General features: G+C 43.2%; 1 protein-coding gene across 5 annotated transcripts in view; it reads left to right on the plus strand.

Annotated features, from left to right (window-relative positions):
• crebbpb (CREB binding protein b) overlaps window positions 1–24,682 on the plus strand; it is a 33,454-nt gene continuing 8,772 nt past the window's right edge. For 2 of the 5 annotated variants that reach the window (XM_053442925.1, XM_053442927.1), the window contains exons 1-19: window positions 1–902; window positions 11,981–12,573; window positions 16,076–16,243; window positions 17,558–17,804; window positions 18,646–18,759; window positions 19,512–19,757; window positions 19,882–19,981; window positions 20,195–20,332; window positions 20,455–20,572; window positions 20,679–20,853; window positions 20,998–21,060; window positions 21,356–21,477; window positions 22,012–22,200; window positions 22,355–22,780; window positions 23,006–23,170; window positions 23,478–23,658; window positions 23,982–24,100; window positions 24,200–24,439; window positions 24,563–24,651. In XM_053442925.1, coding sequence (XP_053298900.1) covers window positions 818–902; window positions 11,981–12,573; window positions 16,076–16,243; window positions 17,558–17,804; window positions 18,646–18,759; window positions 19,512–19,757; window positions 19,882–19,981; window positions 20,195–20,332; window positions 20,455–20,572; window positions 20,679–20,853; window positions 20,998–21,060; window positions 21,356–21,477; window positions 22,012–22,200; window positions 22,355–22,780; window positions 23,006–23,170; window positions 23,478–23,658; window positions 23,982–24,100; window positions 24,200–24,439; window positions 24,563–24,651 — 3,578 coding nt within the window. In that variant the 5' untranslated portion in view covers window positions 1–817. The remainder of the gene's footprint in view (window positions 903–11,980; window positions 12,574–16,075; window positions 16,244–17,557; window positions 17,805–18,645; window positions 18,760–19,511; window positions 19,758–19,881; window positions 19,982–20,194; window positions 20,333–20,454; window positions 20,573–20,678; window positions 20,854–20,997; window positions 21,061–21,355; window positions 21,478–22,011; window positions 22,201–22,354; window positions 22,781–23,005; window positions 23,171–23,477; window positions 23,659–23,981; window positions 24,101–24,199; window positions 24,440–24,562; window positions 24,652–24,682) is intronic. The other 3 variants (XM_053442926.1, XM_053442929.1, XM_053442928.1) reach the window with 2 other exon arrangements.

Genomic DNA, 24,682 nt, shown 5'->3' on the forward strand with positions numbered 1-24,682 from the left:
TTTTTGTATCGGAGGAATCAACAGCCGCCATCTTGACGCGGCTCGGAATCGGGATTTCGGGGGGAGCATTAATTTTAAAAACCGATCCGAGCCACTCAGACGGACCCGAAACGGCTTATTTCCGCGCTGGGAACCGACGTGTTGGTTCTGCCGACAAGATTTGACGCAAACATGTGAGGATTACTCGGCTTTTTATCGTCTCCACAGCCCGCTGTATATTTGATTTCCCTTTTAGAGAGCGCCGCTTCTCGCCGTACCCTCCGCCGCGAGTCGCTGTATTTACCGGGAGACAGCGACCAGAAAAATAATCCGGCTCATAGAAAATATTTCTTGAATTTTGCTCTTTTTATTTAAGCCCGGGTCGGATTTTATGGCCGCTCGCTTCGACTGCGAAAAAGATGATTTCGCACCGACGCGAAACCGGCGATCTGCGGGCGAAGCGATTTTCTTACGCCCCGTGTGATATTTTATAATCACCGTTTATTTATTGTCCTCGAAGCGAAATAATTTCTCGGACGCGATTGTTGAGGATAATTATGTGGGTGTTGGGTGTTGGATTATCATGGGGTGATCTTCGGCGGCGGAGCGTGGCGCTGTTGCCTTCCTTTTGAAGCCTCTCCTCTCCGGGCAGCGTTTCTCCAGTCTTGTCAGTCAAGAAAGAGAGAAAGAAAGAAAGGAAGAAAAAAAAAGAAAGAAGAACAACAGTAAAATTGCTCTGTTTCGAGCAACGTTGGGGGGGAAAGTTCCGAGTTTTCCCGGAGCCACGAAGTTGGACTGTTATTTCCCTGCATCATCATCCGCCTCCGATAACACGAGGATGGCTGACAATCTGCTGGATGTCGGACCCCCCACTGCAAAGCGACCCAAGCTCAACTCGCCTCTCTCGGGATCGGACGGCCCAGGTAAGCACGGGACACGGGTTTGACACCCTCAGCTCACGTATGGTTCTGTGTTCTTAATCCTCTGGCTGCCTTTGTAGGGGACGCACGCATCCACCTTGAGGAAAAGCTGCTCATCAGCCACTTCTCTGGGAGCTGTGCAAATATCACTGGGCAACTGTACATAAAGTTCCTGTGAAATTGTTTGAGTAATTCCACACGTGACACATCTAGTATAAAAATATATATATATATATATTCACATACCCTGCAAACTCTGCTGCCTCATCCTCACGTCCAGATTGCAGTTGCTCAACATGGAGTTCGCTCCCAACTTTTCTGTCTTTGCAGTTTTCAAAGTAGAGTTAAAACAATTCAAACGTGATTAAAAAGTGTTATCATTTTCTTTCTTGCCCATTTACAAAGCTGGTATTCTGTTAGCACCGTGACATCCTTCGGAGAAACTCTTAGTTTGCAGTGGGGAAATGCTGCATTCGGCATCCCTGGCGTTGGCTTGGGTTTTAGTGCCTTGCTCACTGACACTGCAGAAACTTGACAGCACAAACACACGGACCCCTGTCGTCTGGTAGAATGATAACGGTCCTCGCCACCAGGTCAGACTCGGACCATCCTTCGTTCAACGGTTGAATGATCCACGTTGAGTTGTGAGGGGAATTATCGTTGAAGATTGGTTTTGTGCCAACATCCATCTTTTCTGCTGCCAGTGACTGGTTAGTAAATGTACATATCATCACTGCGGAGCTGGGATAAGCTGCTGCCTTGATGAGGTTGAGGAGTAGGAGCTAGCCCAAGGGTCTGCCTCTTCACCAGCCCAACCTGCAGAGCAACTTTGCTCCATTGCATCGATGAGGTGGGCCGTTAAAAAAAAAAAAAAATACCTTTTTAAGTGTACATATTAAATAGTTAACAAATAATGTGATTACTGGCAGAAATTGAATATGAAATAATCCCGGTAATGTTTTCTCCAGTGTGTGACATCTGAATTGTACAAATTGTTGTTTTCTTTACCCGAGGAATGCGTCCTTTATGTTTAAATACTTTATATTTACATCGGGAGTGGGTCCTCTATGGAGGCTGCCATGTTTTTTTTTACAGTAGCCCAAACTGGACAAACTAAGCGCCTTTTGAGTTTTTATGAAAACTGAAGGCTCCCACAGGTTCTCATCCATGTTTGGGAGGGGAGGGTGAGGTGAGGGGTATTCAGCTGCAGCATCCAACTTCACCACTACATTCTACACACTGAACCTTTAATATAAAAAGCTGAGGGCCCATAACACCATCAATGCACCTGTACGACTTGTACGTGCTCCACAGACACAAGTTTCCCAGGGTTGTTCAAGCGCTGATTCAGGCACGTGGTTGGTAGTTGACACAGAAGTGTGGGCATTTGCAGGATTGTCTGATGAGATGACTTTCATCACGTCCGCCAAGGAGGACATGTTTCCCCTGTGGACTACGCAAAAACTTAACCCAACTCATATCTATAAATCACGGTATCTGGCCTTTTTTATTGACAGTTAACAAAAAGGATTGCCCCCAAAAATAGCAAATTTTGCTCATATTTGTTTTTCTGCTGTTAAGCACTACGCTTAATGGGGATTATATCCTTCAAGTTTTGAGACTACTTTTCTCTTTTATATTTCTACTCTAAACACGAGACAATAGTGTGTTGGATTGTTCGAACTTGACGGAGGCATCTGCGACACTGAGTGTAGTTCAAGGCCGATTTATTGTCGGGTTGTATGCACGCAAGACACGCAACACGCCCCTCACGTGCCCTCTTGCGGCTTGCGTGCGTCCGCCAATTTTTCTAACTATACGACAGAGCGACGCGAGCCTCACGCAGCCCGCAAGGCTTGTGATTGGTCTGCTTACTACATCCCGTCCGGATTCTAGTTTCCGGTTTCCTGCCCCATAATACACGGAAATCACGGAAGATTTAGAAGAACGAATATGGACCAAATAGATGAGCACTTGGGAGAAGAGATCCGAAAGTATGAACACTTGTATAACTCGTCACTGAATGGCCGATTTGTCCGCCAGAAATAGGTTATGAGAAGCCGGAGTGGCGATGTATATAAACAGTCGACGAAGAAGTAGACGTCTCTTCTTTGTGTGTTTTGTCTTCGACAAACAACGTTACTCCACCTAGTGTTCTGGCGGTGAATTGCGTTGCAGCACGCGCAACACGTTAGAGAAGCATAAACCAAAATGAGTCAGTCGATGCAACTGGACTATAATTCAGCCTTTATAGTTGAATTATTCCCCAGGATAGAGTCTTTTAGATCTTCAGACCAAGAGGACTTTTACAGGCCATGTCCCATTTGCACTTCTGGAAGACCATTTTAGTTACATGAATTTACCAGAATTATTTTGGAGCTGTTTTGTCTTTTTCTGTTGAACGAGAGTTGAATCAACATATCATTCACATCAGTGATCACTAGATTCAAGTTGAACATACGATGATATGGTTTCCTAGATTTCTCCAGTTTGACAGACACAAATCATTTAGAATTGCCACCCATCTGGTTGGGGGCCAAAGTTAATTGCATGTAAGTTATAATAACGTGACATAAACATTGAACTGTGGCTACGTGTCATTGCTCTTCATCCGTGCACTGAAGTCCAGACAATTTCCTGATATTTTCCAGAGAGGATGTATGTGAGCACTGAAATGTCAGTTTCAGATGCTCCGGACATTTTCTGGAGGTTTCCCCACCACCCCCCGCTTGTAAAATGTCCAGAAAATGTCAGAGTGAGCCCATGTGAGAATGAAGCAGGACATTTTTGCCAAAACTTCACAGCGAATGATGGGGCGGGCCAGACATGTAGACGACGCCAACAAAGATGTCAACTTGGAAACCGTCAGTGCTCGGGCCCTAATTAAGAGTAAAGCTGTCTTCAACCATTATTTTCAATCTTAGTTAGTTAGCTGAATATTATTTCATCTGTAAAGTGTAAGAACACATTAAGGATGTCTATTAGAAGTTTTCCAAGCCCCGGGTGAAATTTTCAGGGGTTTTGTTTTGTCCTACCAGCAGTCTAAAATCAAAAGAAGTAAAGTAATACGAGTCATAGGAGAAACGGACAAAGTTAGCATTTTTGTTTCAAAAATATAGGAACACGATTTTTTGATGTTTTTTAGAAATTTATGTCAACTACCATTATTAATTAGTCACTATTTATTTCAGCTCTTAAGACTTCACTTCTCATTGAACCCCCTTTACATGTACTGCAGGAGTATATCTGACTGAAACCTGTTCCACTCTTCCTAATAACTAAATAATTTGTGGAACTTTTCAACCATCCAGTTTTGGGTCCATTCTAGTTATGCATGTGCATAGTGTTCATATTGTAAACTTGCTATGTAGTTACATGCATAGCTTTGCTGATATTCATATGGTGCAGTCATTAGCACCAAGCTAGCATCGTCTCATTTCAGTGAAGCTGTATGTTGGATTTCACCAATGCAGGCACCTCATTACTGTCATCTGACAGTTCATAATGACTGGTATAGATACTTGATTCAAAATGAAGTGGAGATTCTAAGCATATCTGTCTGCTATCCGGAAACAACTGAGAAGTTTTTTTGTTTTGTCTGTTTTCTGCGGATGGCGGCATTATCGAGACGTCTTGACAGAACTCGGTCTTCAGCCAAGGTAGTGCATCCTTTCAGAGGTTGACAGGACCTTTCACTGGGCAATAAAGCAGCCCGACACTGGGCCTCCTCCTCCCCCACTGCTGCCACAAGCCCCTTCTATCTCAATGTACACTCAGTATGACATCTCCCAGTGTCTCCTGCTCTCTTTGAAGTCCTGGATGCGGCTCAGGGTCTTAAGTACACTGAGAAGATTTTAAGTGCCAGGGTGCAGATGGTAGGATAAGCGCAGTTTTTGTCTTGAGTTGGAAAAATACCTAATTCTGAGTTCATTTGGATTGTGTTCTGTAGGGGTACACAACAATCCCAGTTCCATACGTACCTCGGTTTAAAGGTCACGATTCGGTAGGTTTTCGGTACAGTAGAAACAAGGAACTGAAAATTTTACGAATTTAATAAAAAAAAGTTCAACCCTGTTTAACTGAAAAGACCATAAATTAAAAAAAATTAAACAAATTTTAATGGTAAAATAAATATATGTTAATGTGCAACATGTAGAGAATTAACTGTGCTTAAACTGCACCATTTTGGTATTCTATAATTATGAAATTATTAAATACATGTATTTTCCTTTTAATTTTTGTAATAAAACCCGTCCACGTTTGCAATATCTCCCTCTGTAGAGAACACTCTCACGCCAGCGACGGAGGTTTATAAAGGGCTGGTGTGACTTGCTGGCTGAAATGTAGTAAAGAGGGAACTTCGTTACGTGGCTCGATGACTTCCAGCATGTGTTTGTACCCAGCGATCTTTACAACAGAGAACGGACCCATATCCGCTGCTATTAGAAACACCTATGACGCTTGTTATTGCTTTGACACATTCTGAATTGTTTGCAAACGGCAGTTTAAATGCTGCGAGGAGTTGGGATTACACCCAACTCATTTTTTCCTTGTCCCATTACTGTTGGTGGGACATCACTCTGGTGATGTTGTTTCATACGCGTCGGTATGTTCGACGTGCTACCAGCTACCTAATTTGCAGTTGCACAATGTCAACACACGGCTTTTATACAATCCTCGTCCATCACCGTTATAGTTGACTGCGAAACTGAAATGTTCCCAAACAGCAGACTTGTGTGATGAGGGATGGTCTTGACTGTGAGCTTACAACACATCCGGTCCTTCGCTAAAGTTTTCCATCGGAATTTGAGACCCACATGCACAGAATTAAGTTCCGCACGCTGACTCGTTGCACTCAGTTCGGTAGATCAATTACCAAACCAAAAGGTTTCTTTGGTTCGGATCGATGTACTGTTAAACGCCTACTTTTCTCAAGAATTGTTGGTATGCAGCATCGCTCCTTCTTCTACTGGGCATCTTTCTTCATCCAAAAATTCACTTGCTTTCTTTGATTTGGAAATCTGTATTTAGAATGTCCATTTTTAAAACAAATTTAATACGTAATGTTTTTTTCATGGATGACATAGTTATTGCACTACACTCCTACCAGACACTTCCAGTCCAAATGTGGTTACTTATCCTTGGAACCTATGAAAAGAACAGATTTATTAGAATTTTTGTTTTTTTAGAAATGACTCGTCTTATATGGTTTTCAAATCAAAACATTTCACTGTATTAAATTCAATCTAAAATCTCAACTTTGATGATTCGGTGATGATAAAACTTCAAAGTAAATTTTCTACTTAGATTGAAATCAATAACGCAAGTATTGGCTTTCACAGATGTGTTGAAAAGTAGTATTATAACAATATTCCCTTCCGGGTTTGGCTGACTGATTCATGTTTGTTATTGACAAAGCCTTTACGTTATTGGCTGTCTGACAGATAACAGAGACACCTCCTGTTGCCAGGTCCAATCCAGTGCACAGTTACTGTCGCTTACAGCCACAGATTAGCAGCTAGTCTTTGATGCTTATGTTAATATGTCTCGGTTTTTTATGGTTCTCTGGTCTGGTGTCAGTCTGTGTTTGCCCCTGTGGCCACAGGCAAGTGTCAGGCTTGTTGTCATTTGTAAGCCGGAGTGGCGTGTCAGCGCAAGAGGTGAGAAATGGCCAGCCGCTCTCTAATGCTACTACTTACCTAGCGGGGGTTCCTTGTCCTCTGTCTGGCCTGTGTATGATTGCCAACCCCTGGGTGAGCATTATTCAGCTACATCAGCATCAGCACATGTTCAAACACGGTCAACCGTTAAAAATGTTATGCCTCTCACCAGCATGGCAAAGCATTGGCAGAAGATGTGCTAGATCTGCTGGCTATTGTCTCAGCTGAGGTGGAACTGATTGAGATGCTGAGAAGAGTGGGTGGCACGGGATGCCAACAAGCCAACGCTGCCCGGTGGCCTTCTGTACGTCTATTCCTCCCTCTGTCCTTATCCTTCATATCTAACACATCCGCAGCATGCTTATATCCTCTTCAACGACACTGAGCTCATTATTTTACATCTGTCTGCAAACTGAATAAAAACCCTTTCTCAGCTTCTAAGATTGTGTAGCCCTGCCCAGTTCCTTTTTTTGCCATTGTCCATTAATGGCTGTGGTTTACATAAACACGGTGCAGCAGATGACTGCTGCCCCAGCTTTACGAGTGCAGTGTGCTGCTAATTTAGCACATCTTGAAGTAGTTATAACTTTTCTTATAAAGCACCATAGTAAAGGTTTAACTAATGTACTGTAAATCAAATGTGTGGTAAAAACGAAAATTGGGTTTTCTTTAATTGGTTCTGAGCATTTTATCAATTGTAGGTATTCTTGGAAGTTTTACTAATTCTAACGTGCACGTCTAACATATTTTGATCTCATGAAAAATATCTAAATAATAAATGTATCGTTGCTGCATTCGGACACAGTGCTAAACAATGTTTAACAAGTTTTTGAAATTTAATAAATTGTATCCAAGGCAAAGAATAATTCAAACGTGGCCGCATTGAGACATGAATGTAATCACTGGCTTCTACTCACAAATATTTCTCACAGTTACGCCAACAAATGCACCAAAATGGTGAAGAATTGTCGGTATTCAATACAAATCAGATTTTTTTGTTTTGTTTTAACAAATGTCCCATTAAAAGACGAGTTTGTCATTTTGCTTAAAGACATGTCGTAAAAGGTACGATTCAAATTGTGTCATCCATTCAACGTTAATTTAGCTTTTTTAATTGTTGCACATGGCAAAACATGAGGTAGCCTTGCCTAGGGCTGGGCGATTTTTCGATCTCGATTCGGGATCGCGATAAAATTTTGATCGATTTAGATTATCTCCTTGTGACATGTATTCGATCTCACGTGGCAAAAGTAAGCGGAACAACAGTGTCGGAGTCTGCCGGCTGCCGTCTGCAGGTAGGACACGACACGCCCACTTCCCATCGTGAGAGTAGCTGCAGTTGCGAGAGAGAGAAAAAGAGAGAACGAAGTTGGAAAAAGGAGAAAAAAGGAGTGAAACTGAAGTCGGGGACAGCGAAAATAATGCCGAATGTGAAAGCGACATCACTACATCACCCGAAACCGAAGACATTGTCGAAAAAAAGGGTAACGCGACGTCAAGTGTGTGGACGTGGTTTGGATACGGCAAAAATGTTGAGGAGCAGACGAAGCCGGTCTGCAAAATATGCCGGCGGTCGGTACCAGCCAGGACGGGAAACACCACAAACCTTTTCAATCACCTGAGACGGCACCATCCCAGTGATTACACAGAGAGTTTGACTCTGCGGGCTCAAGTTTGCACGACACCAAACAAAGAGACAGGCAAGACCACTACGTCTTCGATTCTGTTCTGTTAGCAAAACAACAGTCCATCCAGTCGTGTTTTGCAGCCATCGCCCCATATTATAAAAACAATCGAAGCGGGGCAAAAATATAACGAGCGCTATTACTTATTGCTTAGCTAAAGATATGATGCCCCTGAGCACAGTGGAGAGGGACGGCTTCAGGACACTGATCAAAGTGTTAGACCCCAGGTACGAGCTCACAATTTAGCACTTGAATGTGTCAGAGGGTCTGCCCACATGTTTACTTGTTTTTTTTAAGTTGTTTACAAAATAAAAAAATGCTAAATATAGTGAAAAGGGACCAGTCACTTAGTTTGCACTAAGCATATAAGACTCTGTATGAGCTAAGAGCGCTGCTCTGAATTTTCTTTTGCTAGTTATGGGCCCTGATGCTCTCTTGATCAATGGAAGCATGAAGACCTTCACAAACCTTCACACGACCTCATTATTGGAAGGCATATTTTTTTTTTAATGTTAATAAACTTTATTGTAAAGTTTCAGTGAATCTCTTGTTTCTTCAAGCTTCAGGACGCCCCTCACACTGGCAGCATCTGCAAAAACTACATATCGTGATAAGAATCGAGATCGATCAATATGGAAAAACATATCGTGATAACATTTTTTTCCATATCGCCCAGCCCTAGCCTTGCCTCAGTTAAACAATCAGGCACCATGCATGAAGTAAATACTCAGATAATGTAACATAATTTCATTTCATTCTCAGTCTTTCATAGATGCACTAAATATTGGTTTTCTCACCCTGATTTGCTTTGTAATTTTTGTCTCAAGCGTTTTTTTGTCGTTGAAGACTGACACGCATGTCGTCTCTTGGTATGAATAACTTTGAATGTGTTTGTGCTTGAATTGCTCACCATAAGCAGCATACTTCACTTCCGTATCCATATTTTTAGTTTGGTTCTTTATAATTCTACGTATGGATCTTTATGCCCCTTCGACACTGCGATCCTTGGTTAGCGACCCATTTCATTGAAAGAGAGTGGGGCAAAATCTTATGCTTTTCATCTCTATCCCCTCTCTCTGACTCTGGGACTCTACATAGCCTGTTATTATCTCCTACACTGGAGAGTGTAATTGAACATTTTCACATGCCTGCTGAAGGGCTTTGGGCGAATTAAAACCGGCAGCTGCAGGGTCCTCTTCAGGTGAGAATAGTGTTACTCAAGTGTTGGGATATCTAGTTGGTGGCTGCTTCTTTTGACACTGCTTGTCATATGGATAAGTTCATCATATCCTTGTTGTATAATGAGTGAATTCAAATCATACTCTGTCTTTGGAAGATACTCACCAGGCTGAAGACACTGACTCCTTCAGCTAGGTTTTTGGCTCCAGTCTATCCTTTCCCTTTTCAAGGTGGAAAAGAGTTTTTAATCCTTTGTGTCATTAAAAATCACGTGTGTGTGTGTGTGTGTGTGTGCTAAATAAAGACTTGGTGTTTGTGCACAGCCCTGAGTCTATAAATGGGAATCAAATAAAGTGGTAAAGTAGTACATAGAAAGCACAGGTGTTATGTTGAGGTCTGCCTGATGAGTACTGCATGCATGTTGTGGGAATGTACACAACTAGAGTGGAAGTGAGCTTTGCCCTCCTACTGGGGATGCTAAATACTTCATGGATAGCGAGTATGACTATGGCCGATGCCTCGGTTGTAATTGTGTTTGTGTGGGAGAGAGACATGGTGTGAGAGAGGGAGCTGCACTGAGTACTACAATTAAGCAACGGTAAAACATTTGTCAGTTAATCATGAAACTAGTTATAAAACGATTAGTGGGAATAACTTGATTACTCTAGATATTATTGTGTTTGTAGAACATGCAGATGGTTTTGTTAATTGTATGGATACATATTCTAAAATGCTACGTCAGACATGATGACGCTTCTAATGCTCGACAGTTTAAAAAATGAACGGGAAAAAAACGGCCAAAAAGAAAAGAAATATATCTCGTTGAAAAAGCGATGACACACACTTAGAAAAGACACCAACAAAGATGTCAAGAGTGTTTATGGTGATAAGAGCTGACACTGATGTCTGTTTGTTGTCAAGAAAATCACTTAATCTACGCAGCAGAGGTAATACGTCACTTCCTGCCTCGGTCGGCTGCACCCGGCTCCACCTCTCGCCTGACTGATGCGGAAGATTTGTTGCTTTTGTGAACACATCTGTGCAGAGAACTCTGGCTGTGTTGAACAGGTATGGAAGGCAAACTCTGGGTAAACTCTGTAGCTAATTTTCCGGATTTTACCTGCAGGTCATGTCGGAAAACGGCTATAGTCTTGGCATTGCTTGTTCTTGAGCTCAGGTGGAGGGATGTATATTTGTTGCTGTTTAGGTCATATGTGAACAGTCTTTCTTCAAAATCTCTTACTTTCATAAATGTGTGCTCTCGATCTTGTTGGTGAATGAGCCTCAGATGAGGCACAGGTGCTTGCTCTCAACTATGCACCATCCATGTCTGTTGCTGTACCCTGACACCTGTGACTTTAACTTTAGGCACTGTTCAAAATATGAATTGCCACCTAATTGCATTGAGGAACACAATGTCTTTTCCAAACTTAAAACCCCACTGGCCCTAAACACTGGGCTAGGCGTGTGTGGGGGTGTGGTTGCTGTGCTGGTAAAATCTTCATTGGCTGACACACTGAGGCACATTCACACCTGCATGTGAAGGACCTTGGCACAGACGTGTGATTTGGACTGTAACCTTCATTAATGCTCTGTGTGTGTTGAGTCTTCATGTTTACTTTTCCTTTGCCCAGCCACAAGAGTGATCTTAGCTACAGAGCAAAAGCTGTTCCTCTGAACTTTTTTGTAGTCCACACTGCTTTGGAGTTACAGCAGGCACTGAACTGTTAAAGTGTAATTTTGTGCACATGCATTGTTGCCATCTTCGCATATGCACATTTAAGTTAACAAAACGCTGGGGACCTAAGTGAAATTAGTAGAAAGAAACCAGCTATTGGATCTTCTGTAACCTGACAAAACAGGGAGAGGGCAAGAAACAATATCAAATAACATGATTATACTAACCATTGTTATCAACCAACATTATAATAACGTCACATCTGACAACTGCACGACAGATATAATGTTATAACATGAGTTGGGAAGTTTTTTTAAAAACATGTACGGGACATAGAAATAACGTTACTCCCACTCAGACTGTTTACATGCTTGTTTTGATGGTTTGGGAATATTAATTTTCCTGAAGCGCTTGTCACAGCGATTCATTGACACTGAATGAGTAAATATCGTCCGATTTATACGCTGGGTCAGTCAGGATCTAGAATGAACCTTATTGTTGAATGCAAATGTAGCTTACTTATCATGTTTAAATGCTGACTAGGCGTGGTTTACGTTGGTATTGATAGATGGTCAGAAAATCGGTTAACCTATGTGGTCGACAGATGAAAACACTGAAACTTTGAAAACAATTCATCTGGACATTTAAAATGCTCTCACACCCTTATCATTTTGATTAAATTGAAAGAGACCATGGTGCATTTTCATGTAAAGTGTGGTTTGTTTGTGGTGTGTGAGCAAGAAAGACTGACCACAGAATTTTGTGATTAGAATATTCTTCAATCTTTCTTTTACTGGTGGTTTGCAGTTGCAGTGCTGGTTGAAGGATATGCCCCAGTGTTCATGGTTAATTCTTCTTTCCCTTTCTCACCTTTTTCAGATCTTGTGTCTCTGTTTGACCTGGAAAACAACCTTCCAGACGAACTCATTCCTAATGGAGACTTGGGGATGGGGATGTCCTCCAACGGGGGCCCAGGTGGAGGGGGTCCTAGTCTCAACTCCATCGTTCCAGATGCAGCCGCAAAACACAAGCAGCTGTCTGAGCTTCTGCGACCGGGAAGTTCTTCTATCTTGGGAGCCAGCCCCCAACAGGGAGGCATGGTGGGAAGTCAGCTTGGCGCTGTACTTGGAAAAGGTCCACTGGGGCAGGGCTCCCCCAATCACCAGTCTCCCCAGGGCCAGAAAGGAGTTGCTGGACAAGGCAATGGAACCACAGCCATGGGCTTCAATCAGGCCATGTTGAACAGTGGGCAGGGTCACGGGGTCATGAGCCAGACTGGACAGGTGATGAACGGGGCTCTGGGACCAGCAGGCCGGGGAAGAATGCAGTACCAAGGCCAGGGTCTGCAGGGGGCACAAGTGGGTGCTGGACCCGGTGTTGGAGGCAGTGTGCTGGCAGAGACCCTCACTCAAGGAGGGCCACAGTTGGGAGCACACAACGTGTTGAATGCTCAGCAAGCAGCAAACATGAAGGTGAGGTTCTCAACTTAATAAGTGCCACAAGTGAAAACTTGCTTGCGCAGCAAAATACTCAAAGCTTGTGGAAGATCATGATTTTAAACATCACATTCTAACTAATGAACATCAGCCGACAGCACAGTAATTTCAGGCACAGCTACACATATATCAAATGTTAGCATGTTCCAATAGTCACTTGCATTTGTAATGTGTAGACTTAGCATTGTTACTGGCAAAAGATATTAAAAACCCTGATCAATAGACCAGCAACAACTTTTTAATGACTTTATCCACAATAAGTACAAATAGTTTTTTTATTTTTAATTATCCTGGTGATGATTATTTTCCTCATCTGGTGTTGGCGCTTCTCTCGTCGACAGTTATCTCTTCCTCACCCTGTATCGATCGACTGTTCTTGCTGGGTCTGCTGGAGGAAGCAGACAATCGTTTGAGGGGTTTGAATCTTCAGTCAAGTGCATCAATCTCTGTGGGTCTAACTTGGCCCAACAAGGAGTTTTATAGCAGATCAATGCTGATGTGTTTATAACAGGCATTCTTATACCTCGCTAACCAAACAACACAGACAATATAGATGCAACAAGAACTGCAGCCGCGTCATGGTGCTATCACAGTTGTCTTGGTTTTTGATTGAAGAATAACTTCTATAATGTGCAGCTGGTTCAATTTGAGTGTGAATATCTTAATTCCCACTGTCTATGAAGTGCTCAGAGTGAGACAATGTTTCCGCCGGAGTCTGAGAGTCTTTGAGGTTTGACAGGAAACCAAAGTTTAACCACATGAAACAAGCTCTGCCTTTCCCATAAATACACACACCTGAACACCTCATTTTTCTTGCAGTATGTTTGACAATGTCATTGATTTGTGTGTATAGGAGAATTATTTTAAATCTCGTTTTGTGCAACAATTGCACTCACATGACGATAAAACGCCAGGTCAGCATTTGAGAGAAGGAGGAGGTTGGGGGGGAGTCAGATTTGAACTTGGATATGAGTCCTATGTACATGTTAACCTGTGGCTGATGATAATGGGACAGATACTTCTTATTTACCTTGGCTACCTGCGATCTGAGGAAGGCATCGCCAAAATGTGGGAGAGTGATGTGAGGGCCTATTCATTATCTGTTACTTAACCATATTATCAATTGAACTGAACCCTATTTGATTTTTTTGATAAAGCACATGGGGGAGGACTCACAGAAATGTTGTGCTGGGTGATATGAACCAAAAACCATATCCCTCTATTTTCAGGCTAAAAGGCGATATATCCGATATCTTGATATTATTAACTAGAGCTATGAAAAAGGGTTGTTTTTCTGTTAGAGGCTTGTCGTTTAGTCATAGTTTATTTTTTTCCATATTCAAGTCTTAATTTTCTTGTTTTCACTCTTCCCTTCTTGCTTCATTCTCTCTCACCCTCCCTGGCGTATGCCGTCTCTCTCTGGGCCTCTGGCCTTTGATAATGGAGCCGTAAATCATGTTTAGCGGAGCCTGTTTGTGTGTTGTGTTTGAGCGGGGGGGAGAGGCACGATAGAGCGTCGAAACAGAAAAGGAGGAGCGAGGACATGCAAGAGGAGGGGATCCATTGAAGGCTGCCTGTGAGCCAGCGCTGTCCTCGAGCCTGGTGTCGCTCCTCTGCAATAAGTGCAGATCATCAAGTGGGAGAGTAGGATGAGGCTGTGTGAATGGGAGTGAGGCTGCAGGCAAGCATCTGTGTGTCTCTGTGCAGCGGAGGGGGAGGGGCAGGCAACAGACAGCGCAGTGCTCTGCTCAGCTGTTGAGCAAGCTGGTCTTTCTCTATGTGCCTCTCCTACCGTTTCGCTCTCTCTCGCTCGCTCCCTCCCTCTCTCTCCGCTGGGTTGGGCTTGCTCTGTCTGAGCACTGCTGGCAGAGAGGAACCTCCGCGAAGCGAAGCAGGCTGCTGCTCCGGCCGCTGTGGAGAAAGGCAGTAGACGTATGCACGCTGAGGGCAGTGAGGAGATGAGAATAACTGATTTTTGGAGGACCTAAAAGTAAAGTAGGGGAAGTTGCCTAATCTCATTTTGAAGGCGAAAACAAATTTCAACAGATTTTAGAGTTATCCGTACAATTATAAGAATTATGTGGTGGGCTAAACTGAATGAACGGGAAAAACTTCTCTTATAATATTTGGATTTGAGAAAATAGGAGTGGTTTTATATTTCAGACTTAAACAATTCAGTGTTTTTCTTTTATCACCTCCTGTGTTCCAATGTAACGGGTCGACTATATCGCTACATTATAGGTTGTTTGTAGCCTTAATGTCTCAAGGTTTGCGAGTGTTTTTAAGTCCATTTATAGTGACTTTTTCCAAACTGAATCAGCCTTTAAAGTGTTTGGTTAGTCCAGTTTAACCTGCAGGGGTTTCAGAAGTGTAACATGTTCTGCTGCCATAAAGAAAATAAATTTGTGGTGAGTGAACACAAGTTCATTGCATCTTCTTTTGTCTTCACTACAGGAATAAACCAGGGAGAAAATCTGTCAAACAGCAAAGAATTGCAGCTGTCACAGATGATTAGCTCAAAAGACTGAAGTCAGAAAATGTCAGACAAAACAATTATGCAAGAGGAATGAAAGTGAGATAGGAAATTACTTGTTTGTGGCCACTGGGAAAGTGAGCTGTCTACAGAAAACATTTTATCAGCAGCCAAATGCCGTCACATTAGGTCACAAAGCTGTTTGGGAGTAAGATGGAGTGGGAAAGTACTGTATGGACTTAGTCTTTTCTTGCTAATGTCTGACCGTACTGTGAAAAACAACAACCTGCTCTGTGTTTTTTATTTTTTTAAATACTGTAATGATATCGGTCTAAAATTATATGAAATTGTGGAAATGCATTCTCCTTTCTCCAACCCCACCCCAACCATTTAAACTTAGCACCTGAGCCCTCATTAAGAAGTTGCATCTACTCCACCCTTCCACACTCAGTGTCTGTTTGTTTTAGTTCAGTTTTAAGGGATGTTGGAGTAAACCATGAGTGGTATTAAACCGTGACAGTGGAGATATGTCAGGAACTGAAGAGAGAGAAACATTGAGATCGAGATGCAACAACAGTCCCTGGCTGGACTCAAACCAGGGACACTGCACTTTGTGTTTGCCAAGCGCCAAGTTCAGGCCACATTCTTTTAGCAGTCTAAATGCAAATTCCTCCTGGACCATAGACGAAAGACCTACTCAACTGACGTCCTCTGACCTGCTGCAGTTTTACATAGAATCAAACTTATTGTTGACCTTACGCTATCAGATAAGGGTTGATACTTGTCTTAAAAAGGTGACTCTCTTCATAGTAGATCTGCAGCTCATTGATTATCTCAGCACCTCCTGACTGTGCTCGCTCTCTTTCTGTCTCTGTCTCTCATTCGCACCGACACATGCATAAACATCGTCATCAGACACATCTGTAAAGAACATCATTTGTCCGTTGTGACACTTGGCTGCCTGATATTCCTCTGACAACCCTCTGTCGTGTGTGCTCACTATAGATGGGGATGTCGGGGGCTCCATTTGGCCAGCAGTATGGTCAGGCTGGAGTGCAGCAGATGGGGGCAACAGGGGTCAACGCCCAACAACTCCAGAACAAGACGGCCCTTTCAAACAACCTGCCTCAATTCCCTGCTGAGCTGAAGGGAGTTGGGAGTTTGCCAAACATGGTGAGTGTCACTCATCTTAAAACATCCTTAAAACAGTGGTTGTTTGTCCCAGTACTTTTTTGCTTCAGGTCAGTCCGGGTAAAACTAATTCTCTGAATCTGTATCCACACAATATCAGCTTGTTGCAACTGGCAGAAATGTGCACAAGGGCATTGGTACTGTTCATACACTGCAGCAATACAATATGCATTTCCTGTCCCCATTTTTTTTTTTAATTGATATGCTAGTTTATGCTTCACACATCGTGTACTCTGCAGACATGAGGACACAGTCTGCAGCCATTTCAGTATGTGTACTAGCTTCCCCAGAGAGGTCAGATAGGACACTTTGTTTGTTTTGATGTGGTTTTACGTGTTTTAAATAAGGCATGCTAAATACATTTTGAATAAAGTTGTAGTTTAGATTTTCAGGAAGTTTATTCTTGGTGCTAAAACTTTATGAAGCATCTTAAAAAAGCTGCTGCATATCTGTGCTCAGAAGTATAAATACAGTGAATGTACATTATTCTTGAAAGAAGAGTGCGTGTAAAGCATGAGTGTTGTCAGTGTACACAGCTGTTTTGAAAAAACCCTGTAAGAGATGGATATGAGACTGGTGACTGAAAGCTGTGGTGGAAGCATGTGGTGTTGACGGGGTCAAATCAGTTAATGTTGTTATTCTTTTATGACCGTAGAAGTAAAAAAAATCACTTATTTGTTTGTTTTTCTGTCATTTTAATCTCTTTTTTTACTTTCAGGTTTTTATTCGCAAAGCACTTTGTATATACGTTTTTAGAAGTACTTTATAGATTAAGAACTTATTATTTTTATATTAATTGTGCATTAATAGAACAGTTCAGCTCAATGATAAATATATAAGAGCAATATTTAGATTAATTGGCTAAATTTGGCTAGAATCAAGAACCCCACTGCATAAGTGCTGTGATTCAGAGTATATATATTAAACTGAATATTGCATTCAGGGCGACATATTTGTTTTTGTTGACTGGCCACTCTGATCTTGTACAAAGGGTTGAAGACAGAGTGAGATTCTTTCAAGGCACAAAGTAAACAGATCTGAGTGCTATGCAAAACTGTTTGAGAAACAGGAAATGATTTATCTGAAAAAAAGTTCATCAATTGGTATTATACAATAGATTTCCTTGTTTGTGGTTATTCTTGATGGTTTCACATCTTCTTTTAATTCGATGAACAAAACAAAACAAACATGTTCCCTGTATTATTCAGTTTTGGTTTTTACACTGAACTTAAAATCTTAAAATGAAGATGGTCTGATCTGTGCCTTACCTACATGTGCATTGGCATTCTCTTGCAGTCTCAGATGCAGCAGGTAGCGTCGGTGGGCATGGGCCCTGGGGCTGGAGGGTCAGCAGGCCCGACGGCCGACCCCGAGAAGCGCAAACTCATTCAGCAGCAGCTGGTCCTGCTGCTCCACGCACATAAGTGCCAGCGGCGGGAGCAGGCAAACGGGGAGGTGAGGGCCTGCACTTTGCCCCACTGCCGCACCATGAAGAACGTCCTCAACCACATGACCCACTGCCAGGCTGGCAAGTCCTGCCAGGGTGAGTGAAAATGAGAGTCCTGGGTCAACTCAAGCATGCATCGTCATTTCTGGGCAGACCTACTCCAGTTTTGTTTACAGTGTGCATATGTGTCCACAAGGTGTTAAATGTATCTACTAATGTGCCAACTTGATTGACACTCATCTGAGCTTCTGTGTGGCCGTGTTGTCACAAATATAAATATTTTGCTTTTCATTAGGAATTTTATTCATTAGATAACTGCACCATGCCTGTTAGGAGTAACTGTAATCAGAGTCTTTGGCAAAGGGGTGATTGCCTTACATGGCACAGTTAAAGTTGTTGATAGGTTAGAAGTCACCTGGACTGCAACCTCACCTCCTCGTAAAAGTAAACACTCGGACGTCTTTATGGCTTTACAAAGTGTAGATTAATTACTTTTAATTACATTGCTGTTTGCACATTGTACCCAAGCAGCCGTGGCTCTTTATGCCTCCGCTTCATGCCAGCAACAGCCGTGTTCGTATGTTGTGTTTTCGTGTTGTCTGTCTCTCCCATTCTCGTAAACATAATGTCTCAGGAGCTCACGGGTGAAGTGGTTAGAGGAAGTCAACCGTCATTGTCACTGTGACTTATCAAAAGCTGCTTTTGGGCATTAGAATTCATAATATATTTTCTAGACATCTATATTATTTCAGTCATGAGGCAGTAATTGCTTTTATTTCAATAAAGATTGATCACTTAATTTTATTCCCCAAATCTTTCTCTTCTGAGTCAACATCCTATATATATATGTGTGTTCACTGGTGATTTATTAAAGGTGATATGGTGTTTTTAACAGTCTCATCCTGAACGTCTTGTTTCTCTGTTATTTTTCCTCCAGTGGCCCACTGTGCATCATCCAGACAGATCATCTCCCACTGGAAGAACTGTACGAAGCACGACTGCCCGGTCTGCCTTCCTTTGAAAAACGCAAGTGACAAGAGGAACCAGCAGCGTGAGTAACTCCAGCAGCCTCCCTTCCCTTGTCTTATTCATTTGTAAATTCATATAAAAATGCACACGGGTCACCTTTAAAGACGACATAAAACCATTATCTATAATTCCTGTTTGAAACATCTTCATTGTCCTGTTAATTAAAAGTCATTAAAACCTTGTGAACCTGTTCACAAGGCAGCTGTCACTTAGCAGCTCGCCCTCCAGTCAGTGCATGTATGAAGTGGTGCCACCTGCAGGTTGTGTTTCCTCGGCCCTGCTCTGTGCTGGCTCGCTGACTGTGAGAGCTGGAACAGCAAGAGGATTCCTCTAAAAAGGCCAGACTTGTAATGTGACACCCAGGGGGAGGGGCTCTCTGGCTCTGCTATCAGTGGGGGCAGGGTCTAGGGACTACTTGCCGTCTGATTGGTTAAAAGGCTCCGTGACGGGTTTAAATCCCCCACAGAGGCAGCGTGCACAGCACACAGCAGGGAGCAGTGGCAGGGTTTTGAGACGGGGGCTCTCCAAGACACATTTTTTCTTAATAAAGTCATGTCTATTATTGTAGCAACTTGTACAACTATTAAAAAAGAGAATTATTTTACATTACAACTTACTAATGATATATATTTTGGGTTAATTATTTACATATGTTTTGATATTAAGAAATTGTAACACCAGAAGTAGCAGTTACTCCTCTGCTATTATAGACTATTCATTAAATGTTTGATTTAATTTTCCAAGCCCCCTTATGTATCTTGTCCTGTTATCCAGCCATGCTAAATTCACCTGGAGCTAGCCTGCAGAATGCCATCAGCACAGTTGGACCTGGCCAGCCTAGCGCCACAGCCATCAACAGTGCTGCCACGCACATTGACCCCAGCTCCATGCAGAGGGCCTATGCTGCCCTGGGCCTGCCGTATGGGAACCAGTCCCCTGCTCAGGTCCCAGGACAGGGTCCATCTCAACAAAACCCGCAGGGTCCCCAGCACCAGCAGCTGCGAAATATGAACGCACTAGGTAAGGGCTAGATGGGATCTTTTTTTTTTTCTTTTTTTTTAGGAGATTGTGTTTAAGTAGCAACAAATCTGTTGCTAAGCCATTTTCTTGTAAACCCGTGTAACTGACGATGTGTGTTTATCAGGCACTAATCAGATGAACCAGATGGCAGGAGGCATGGGTGTCCCCTCTTCAGACCAGACTGGCATGCACTCCGACTCCTCTCTGCCCTCTTCACTCAACAAGTGAGCAGTCTCATCCTTATATATACACACACAAAGCTAGACCCATGCAGCCTCTATTTTGAATGCCTTTCCTAATAGATGTACAATCATCTTGCGAATATTGATATGACATAGAATGTAGCTGTATTTTCATTTGAAGATTGGGAATTAGCTAGGATAATGAGTCCTAAGGCTTACTTTGTTCTTCAGTAATAGTTTCTCTCTGTCCTGCAGTCAGCTGATGCCAGATGGGTCAGTAGTAGGAGGCATGGGAAACCTGCCCGCTGCCACCCCTCTCTCTGCTTCGGGGATAAGGAAGGCCTGGCATGAACACGTCACTCAGGACCTGCGCACCCACCTGGTGCACAAACTGTGAGTTCAACCGCTAAGACCGTGTATTATAAATACTCAAGTTCTGTCCTATGCAAATATAATAGAACTTGAAGATATAGTCTGTTGTTGAGTTATATGTTTTGTCTGCTGTCTTTCTTCAGAGTACAAGCCATATTCCCGACCCCCGACCCTGCAGCACTGAAAGACCGACGGATGGAGAACCTGGTGGCTTATGCACGCAAGGTTGAGGGTGACATGTATGAGTCGGCTAACAGCAGGGTAACTAATATAAATATACTCTTCACAACATTATGAGTAAGGCCTTTTTGGTTACATTTTAATACATTTTATTTTAAATATCTTGCTTGTTTTTGTTTCTCATTAGGACGAGTATTACCACTTCCTGGCAGAAAAAATTTACAAGATCCAGAAGGAGCTGGAGGAGAAGAGGCGCTCACGGCTCCAGAAACAGCCCGGCATGTCGGGCACAGGTGGGCTTCCACAGCCTGGTATGGGTCAGCCCAACACCATGGGACCAGGACAGGCTGTCCGACCTCCCAGTTAGTAGCTTAACTTCTTTCACACTGTTTGAAAGTTCTCAGTTGTTACAATTAATTATGTTTTATACAGGATGCTTTCCAAAGGATTTTCTACTACTAAGAGCAACTTTTAAATGAGCATTGCACTATCCTGTCTTGTTGCAGATGGACCTGTGCCTATGCCCAACATGCCCAATCAGATGATGAATCGAATGCAGGTGCCCCAAGGTATGTGCTCACTTTCACTCACTCGCCAGTGTTTTCAGTGAGAAACCATTCATATGTCCTTTTCCAGGTGAGATTCCCCATTTTTAAGTCAACTCATAGTTTGAATTTTAAACGCTGTTTTTTGAGCACACCTGATTGTATAACCAGTTATCAAATCAATTTATTAGATCTCTGATTTAAGTAAGCTGTTTTAGTTCCGCTGCCAGCCCAGTAGGGCACAGAATATTCAATTACAAGAACTCTTAGGGATAGTTAACAGGTATATAATTGTTTGTGTGTCTGTGTGTTCCCACAGGAATCAATCAATTTAACCCAATGGCAATGCAGAATGCGCAGATGTCTCAGGCACCCATGGGAGCACGTGCTCCCTCCCCCATGAACCATCCTCAGCAGATGAACATGAGCTCCGTCCCCCCGGTTCGATTTCTTTTTTCTCTCCGTCAATGTGTAGCTCTGCTCAACGCTTCGGTTTCTTTCTTCAATTTGTTGTTCTTAGAACCATGTTTGTCATTTCCTCAGTCGTTTTTGTTCCTTACTCAATTTTTCCTCCTTCTTCGGCTCTTTCCTTCATTTTTTCCTTCCTTTGGGCTGTCATATGCCTCATTGTGTATTACTTACTCAATTTGTACCTATTTGAGACAGAAGCATCTATCACAAGGGACACAGGTCCTGATCTGTTAACAAACCAGCCTGCTGGCTGCCCCAGGAAACCTTAAATGAGAAGAAGGCCTGGTTTAAAGCCATTTAATATTCCTCCCTGGCTTTTAGAACTGTTGCCAGGTATTGATACCACTGTTTGTAGAAACCACAGGCAAATACTAGACTGTTGAGGTGGTAGCATGCATGTATTCTGCATTCCCTTCATTTAGTTTATTTTACTCTGCAGGTATTGAATACGAGATACCTCCTGTTGCCATGAATCCTCTGTTAAAACTCTTTTCTGTTTTCCAGATGGGCATGTCCCCATCAAGGATGCCTCAGACACAAGGAATGATGGGTGGTCATGCGAATAACATGGTTGCACCGCAAGCCAACCAGAGCCAGTTCCTGCCACAGGGCCAGTTTTCTGCAGCTGCAGGTGGAGGAATGAATGTGAATGTAGGTTTGAGCCAGCCTATAACACAGGCTGCTGTCACTCAGGTGAGGAAACCTTTTTGGTCCTGAGAAAAACACTGACATTTTGTATTTTAGTGGACTTTGCACTGCGAAACATATTCTCACTTGTTTCAGCATGTGGGCTGCTACATGAATGGTACGTTCTGTAGTGCTAACTGTGCGTCCCTCTTTGTTCCAGAAGCCTCAGAACTCTAACCTCCCTCTGAATGCACTGGGCTCCCTTGGCCCGCAGCTGCCCTGTGGCCCTGCAGCCCAGCCCACCAGGGGTGCAACTCCTCCACATAATCCTTCTGCCGGCCTGCAGCAGCAGCAACAGCAACAGCAGCAGCAACAGCAGCAGCAGCAGCAGCAACAGCAACAACAGCAGCAGCAGCAGCAGTTGCACCAACACCAATCCCAGGTGCTATCCCAGCCCTCTACCCCTGCCTCCACGGGTGGGCCCTCCCGTACCCCAACCCACATACCCAGCATCCCTGGTCCCCCCTCAGTTATGGGCACACCCCCTACCCTATCCCAGCCGCCCACGCCCCTGCAGCCCCTATCTGAAGCCCCAAGCCAAATGCAGCAGCCCACCTCAGTGAAGGCACAGCACCCCAGTACACCGGTGAGATAGTAGTTTTAACATTAAAGCTCTGTATCTCTTGTTTCACTTATGTCTTGGCCATCTTCTGTTGAATTAACTTTTTCAGGACATCTGTGTCAGTATCCCATTCAGAAAGGATCTCTGACAATTAATTATTTATGGATCTTCAGTGATCTTCAGTAAAGTCAATTCAACCTTGTATATAAACGATCAGCGCAGTGATCAGAATGTCCTCTCCCTCTACAGGCAGCAGCCAGTATAGATAACCGAGTAGCCACCCCAGGCTCTGTGGCTGAGCTGAGCTCCCAGAAGGCCATGTCTGACATGAGCGGCACCGAAGCCAAACCTGAAGTAAAAGATGAAGAAGATGACAACACCTCTGGGAAGAAGCAGACTAGTATAAAAATGGAGGTATGCACATGATTGTACAAGGTTATCTAATAATTGTTAGGTAAGAAAGCGATTGTTCCTACAAAAAATGTAAAAAGCAAACATTTGTCTTCTGTAGATGCCACTAGAAACCATTTCTTATTGAGCCCCCGGCTACTGTTGCAAATATTCTTCACCACAAAACAACCAGTTCTGCATCATATCATCTCCCAAAAAGCACATTTGACTTCTCAATTGTTGTGCTGCAAAGTAAACACATGAAATACCTGCATAGTTTTATGGCGCGGAATCGTCGTATGGCTGTTTAACCAGGGTTGTGTTCATGTAGCCGGATGATGAAACCAAACCCCTAGCGGTGAAGAAGGAGGAGCCAGAGGCAGTAGAGTCAAAGCAGGAACCAATGGAAACTGAGGAGAAGAAGCCGGTGATAAAGGCAGAACCCAAAGAAGAGGAGGAAGGCGGGGCCAACAGCACGTCAGCCGCCTCCACCGCTCAGAACCGCAAAAAAAGTAAGGCTGCAGATCTCGTCTGTTTATAGAGTGATTGACATTACATCAAATGATAGAAAAATGGGTCAGAGTATCAAGTGAATAAATTGTAAATATACATTCGTTGCCATTTAATCACATAAAAAAGGAGTAAAATGCAATACCTGTGCCAATGAGGATTGACTGTAAGAACATGGTGATCAGACTCTTGGACATCAGTGTACAGGTTGATGGAGCTTGTTGCTTTGCATTTGCATCCTTAAATTCAAATTTAAATCTTGTTTTTTGCAGACACTAGAATTATGTTGGTGTTTTGTTTCCTAAAAACATTATTATCTGTCCAGTTTTCAAGCCAGAGGAGCTGAGACAAGCCCTAATGCCGACACTGGAGGCCCTCTACAGGCAGGATCCAGAGTCGCTGCCCTTCAGACAACCTGTAGACCCCATGCTACTGGGCATCCCTGTGAGTGTCCATAATCAAATACACACACACACACCTGTATTTCAATTACAGCAAGCATTGATAATTATAATTTGCTCATTCCTGCCTCGTGCTCTACAGGACTACCATGACATTGTGAAGACTCCCATCGACTTATCCACTATCAAGCGTAAGCTGGACACCGGTCAGTACCAGGAGCCTTGGCAGTATGTGGACGACGTGTGGCTCATGTTCAACAATGCCTGGTTGTACAACCGTAAGACATCCCGTGTTTACAAGTACTGCACCAAACTGGCAGAAGTGTTTGAGGCCGAGATTGACCCCGTCATGCAGGGCCTGGGCTACTGCTGTGGCCGGAAGGTGAGCCAACACGCGAACTGAGCACAAAAAAATGCAGGAAAAAGAACAGAGCTGTTTTTAGTTTTTTTTTCTCCAATCCACTCACAATCACAATAACACGTTTTCACTAATGTGTCTCCACAGTACGAGTTCTCACCCCAGACGCTGTGCTGCTATGGCAAACAGTTGTGTACCATCTCCAGGGATGGCACCTACTTCAGCTACCAGAACAGGTAAAAGTGCATGCTGAGTCTGCTGAAGGGG

The sequence above is a fragment of the Pleuronectes platessa genome, chromosome 16 (assembly GCF_947347685.1).
Source record: "Pleuronectes platessa chromosome 16, fPlePla1.1, whole genome shotgun sequence".
NCBI lineage: Eukaryota > Metazoa > Chordata > Actinopteri > Pleuronectiformes > Pleuronectidae > Pleuronectes > Pleuronectes platessa.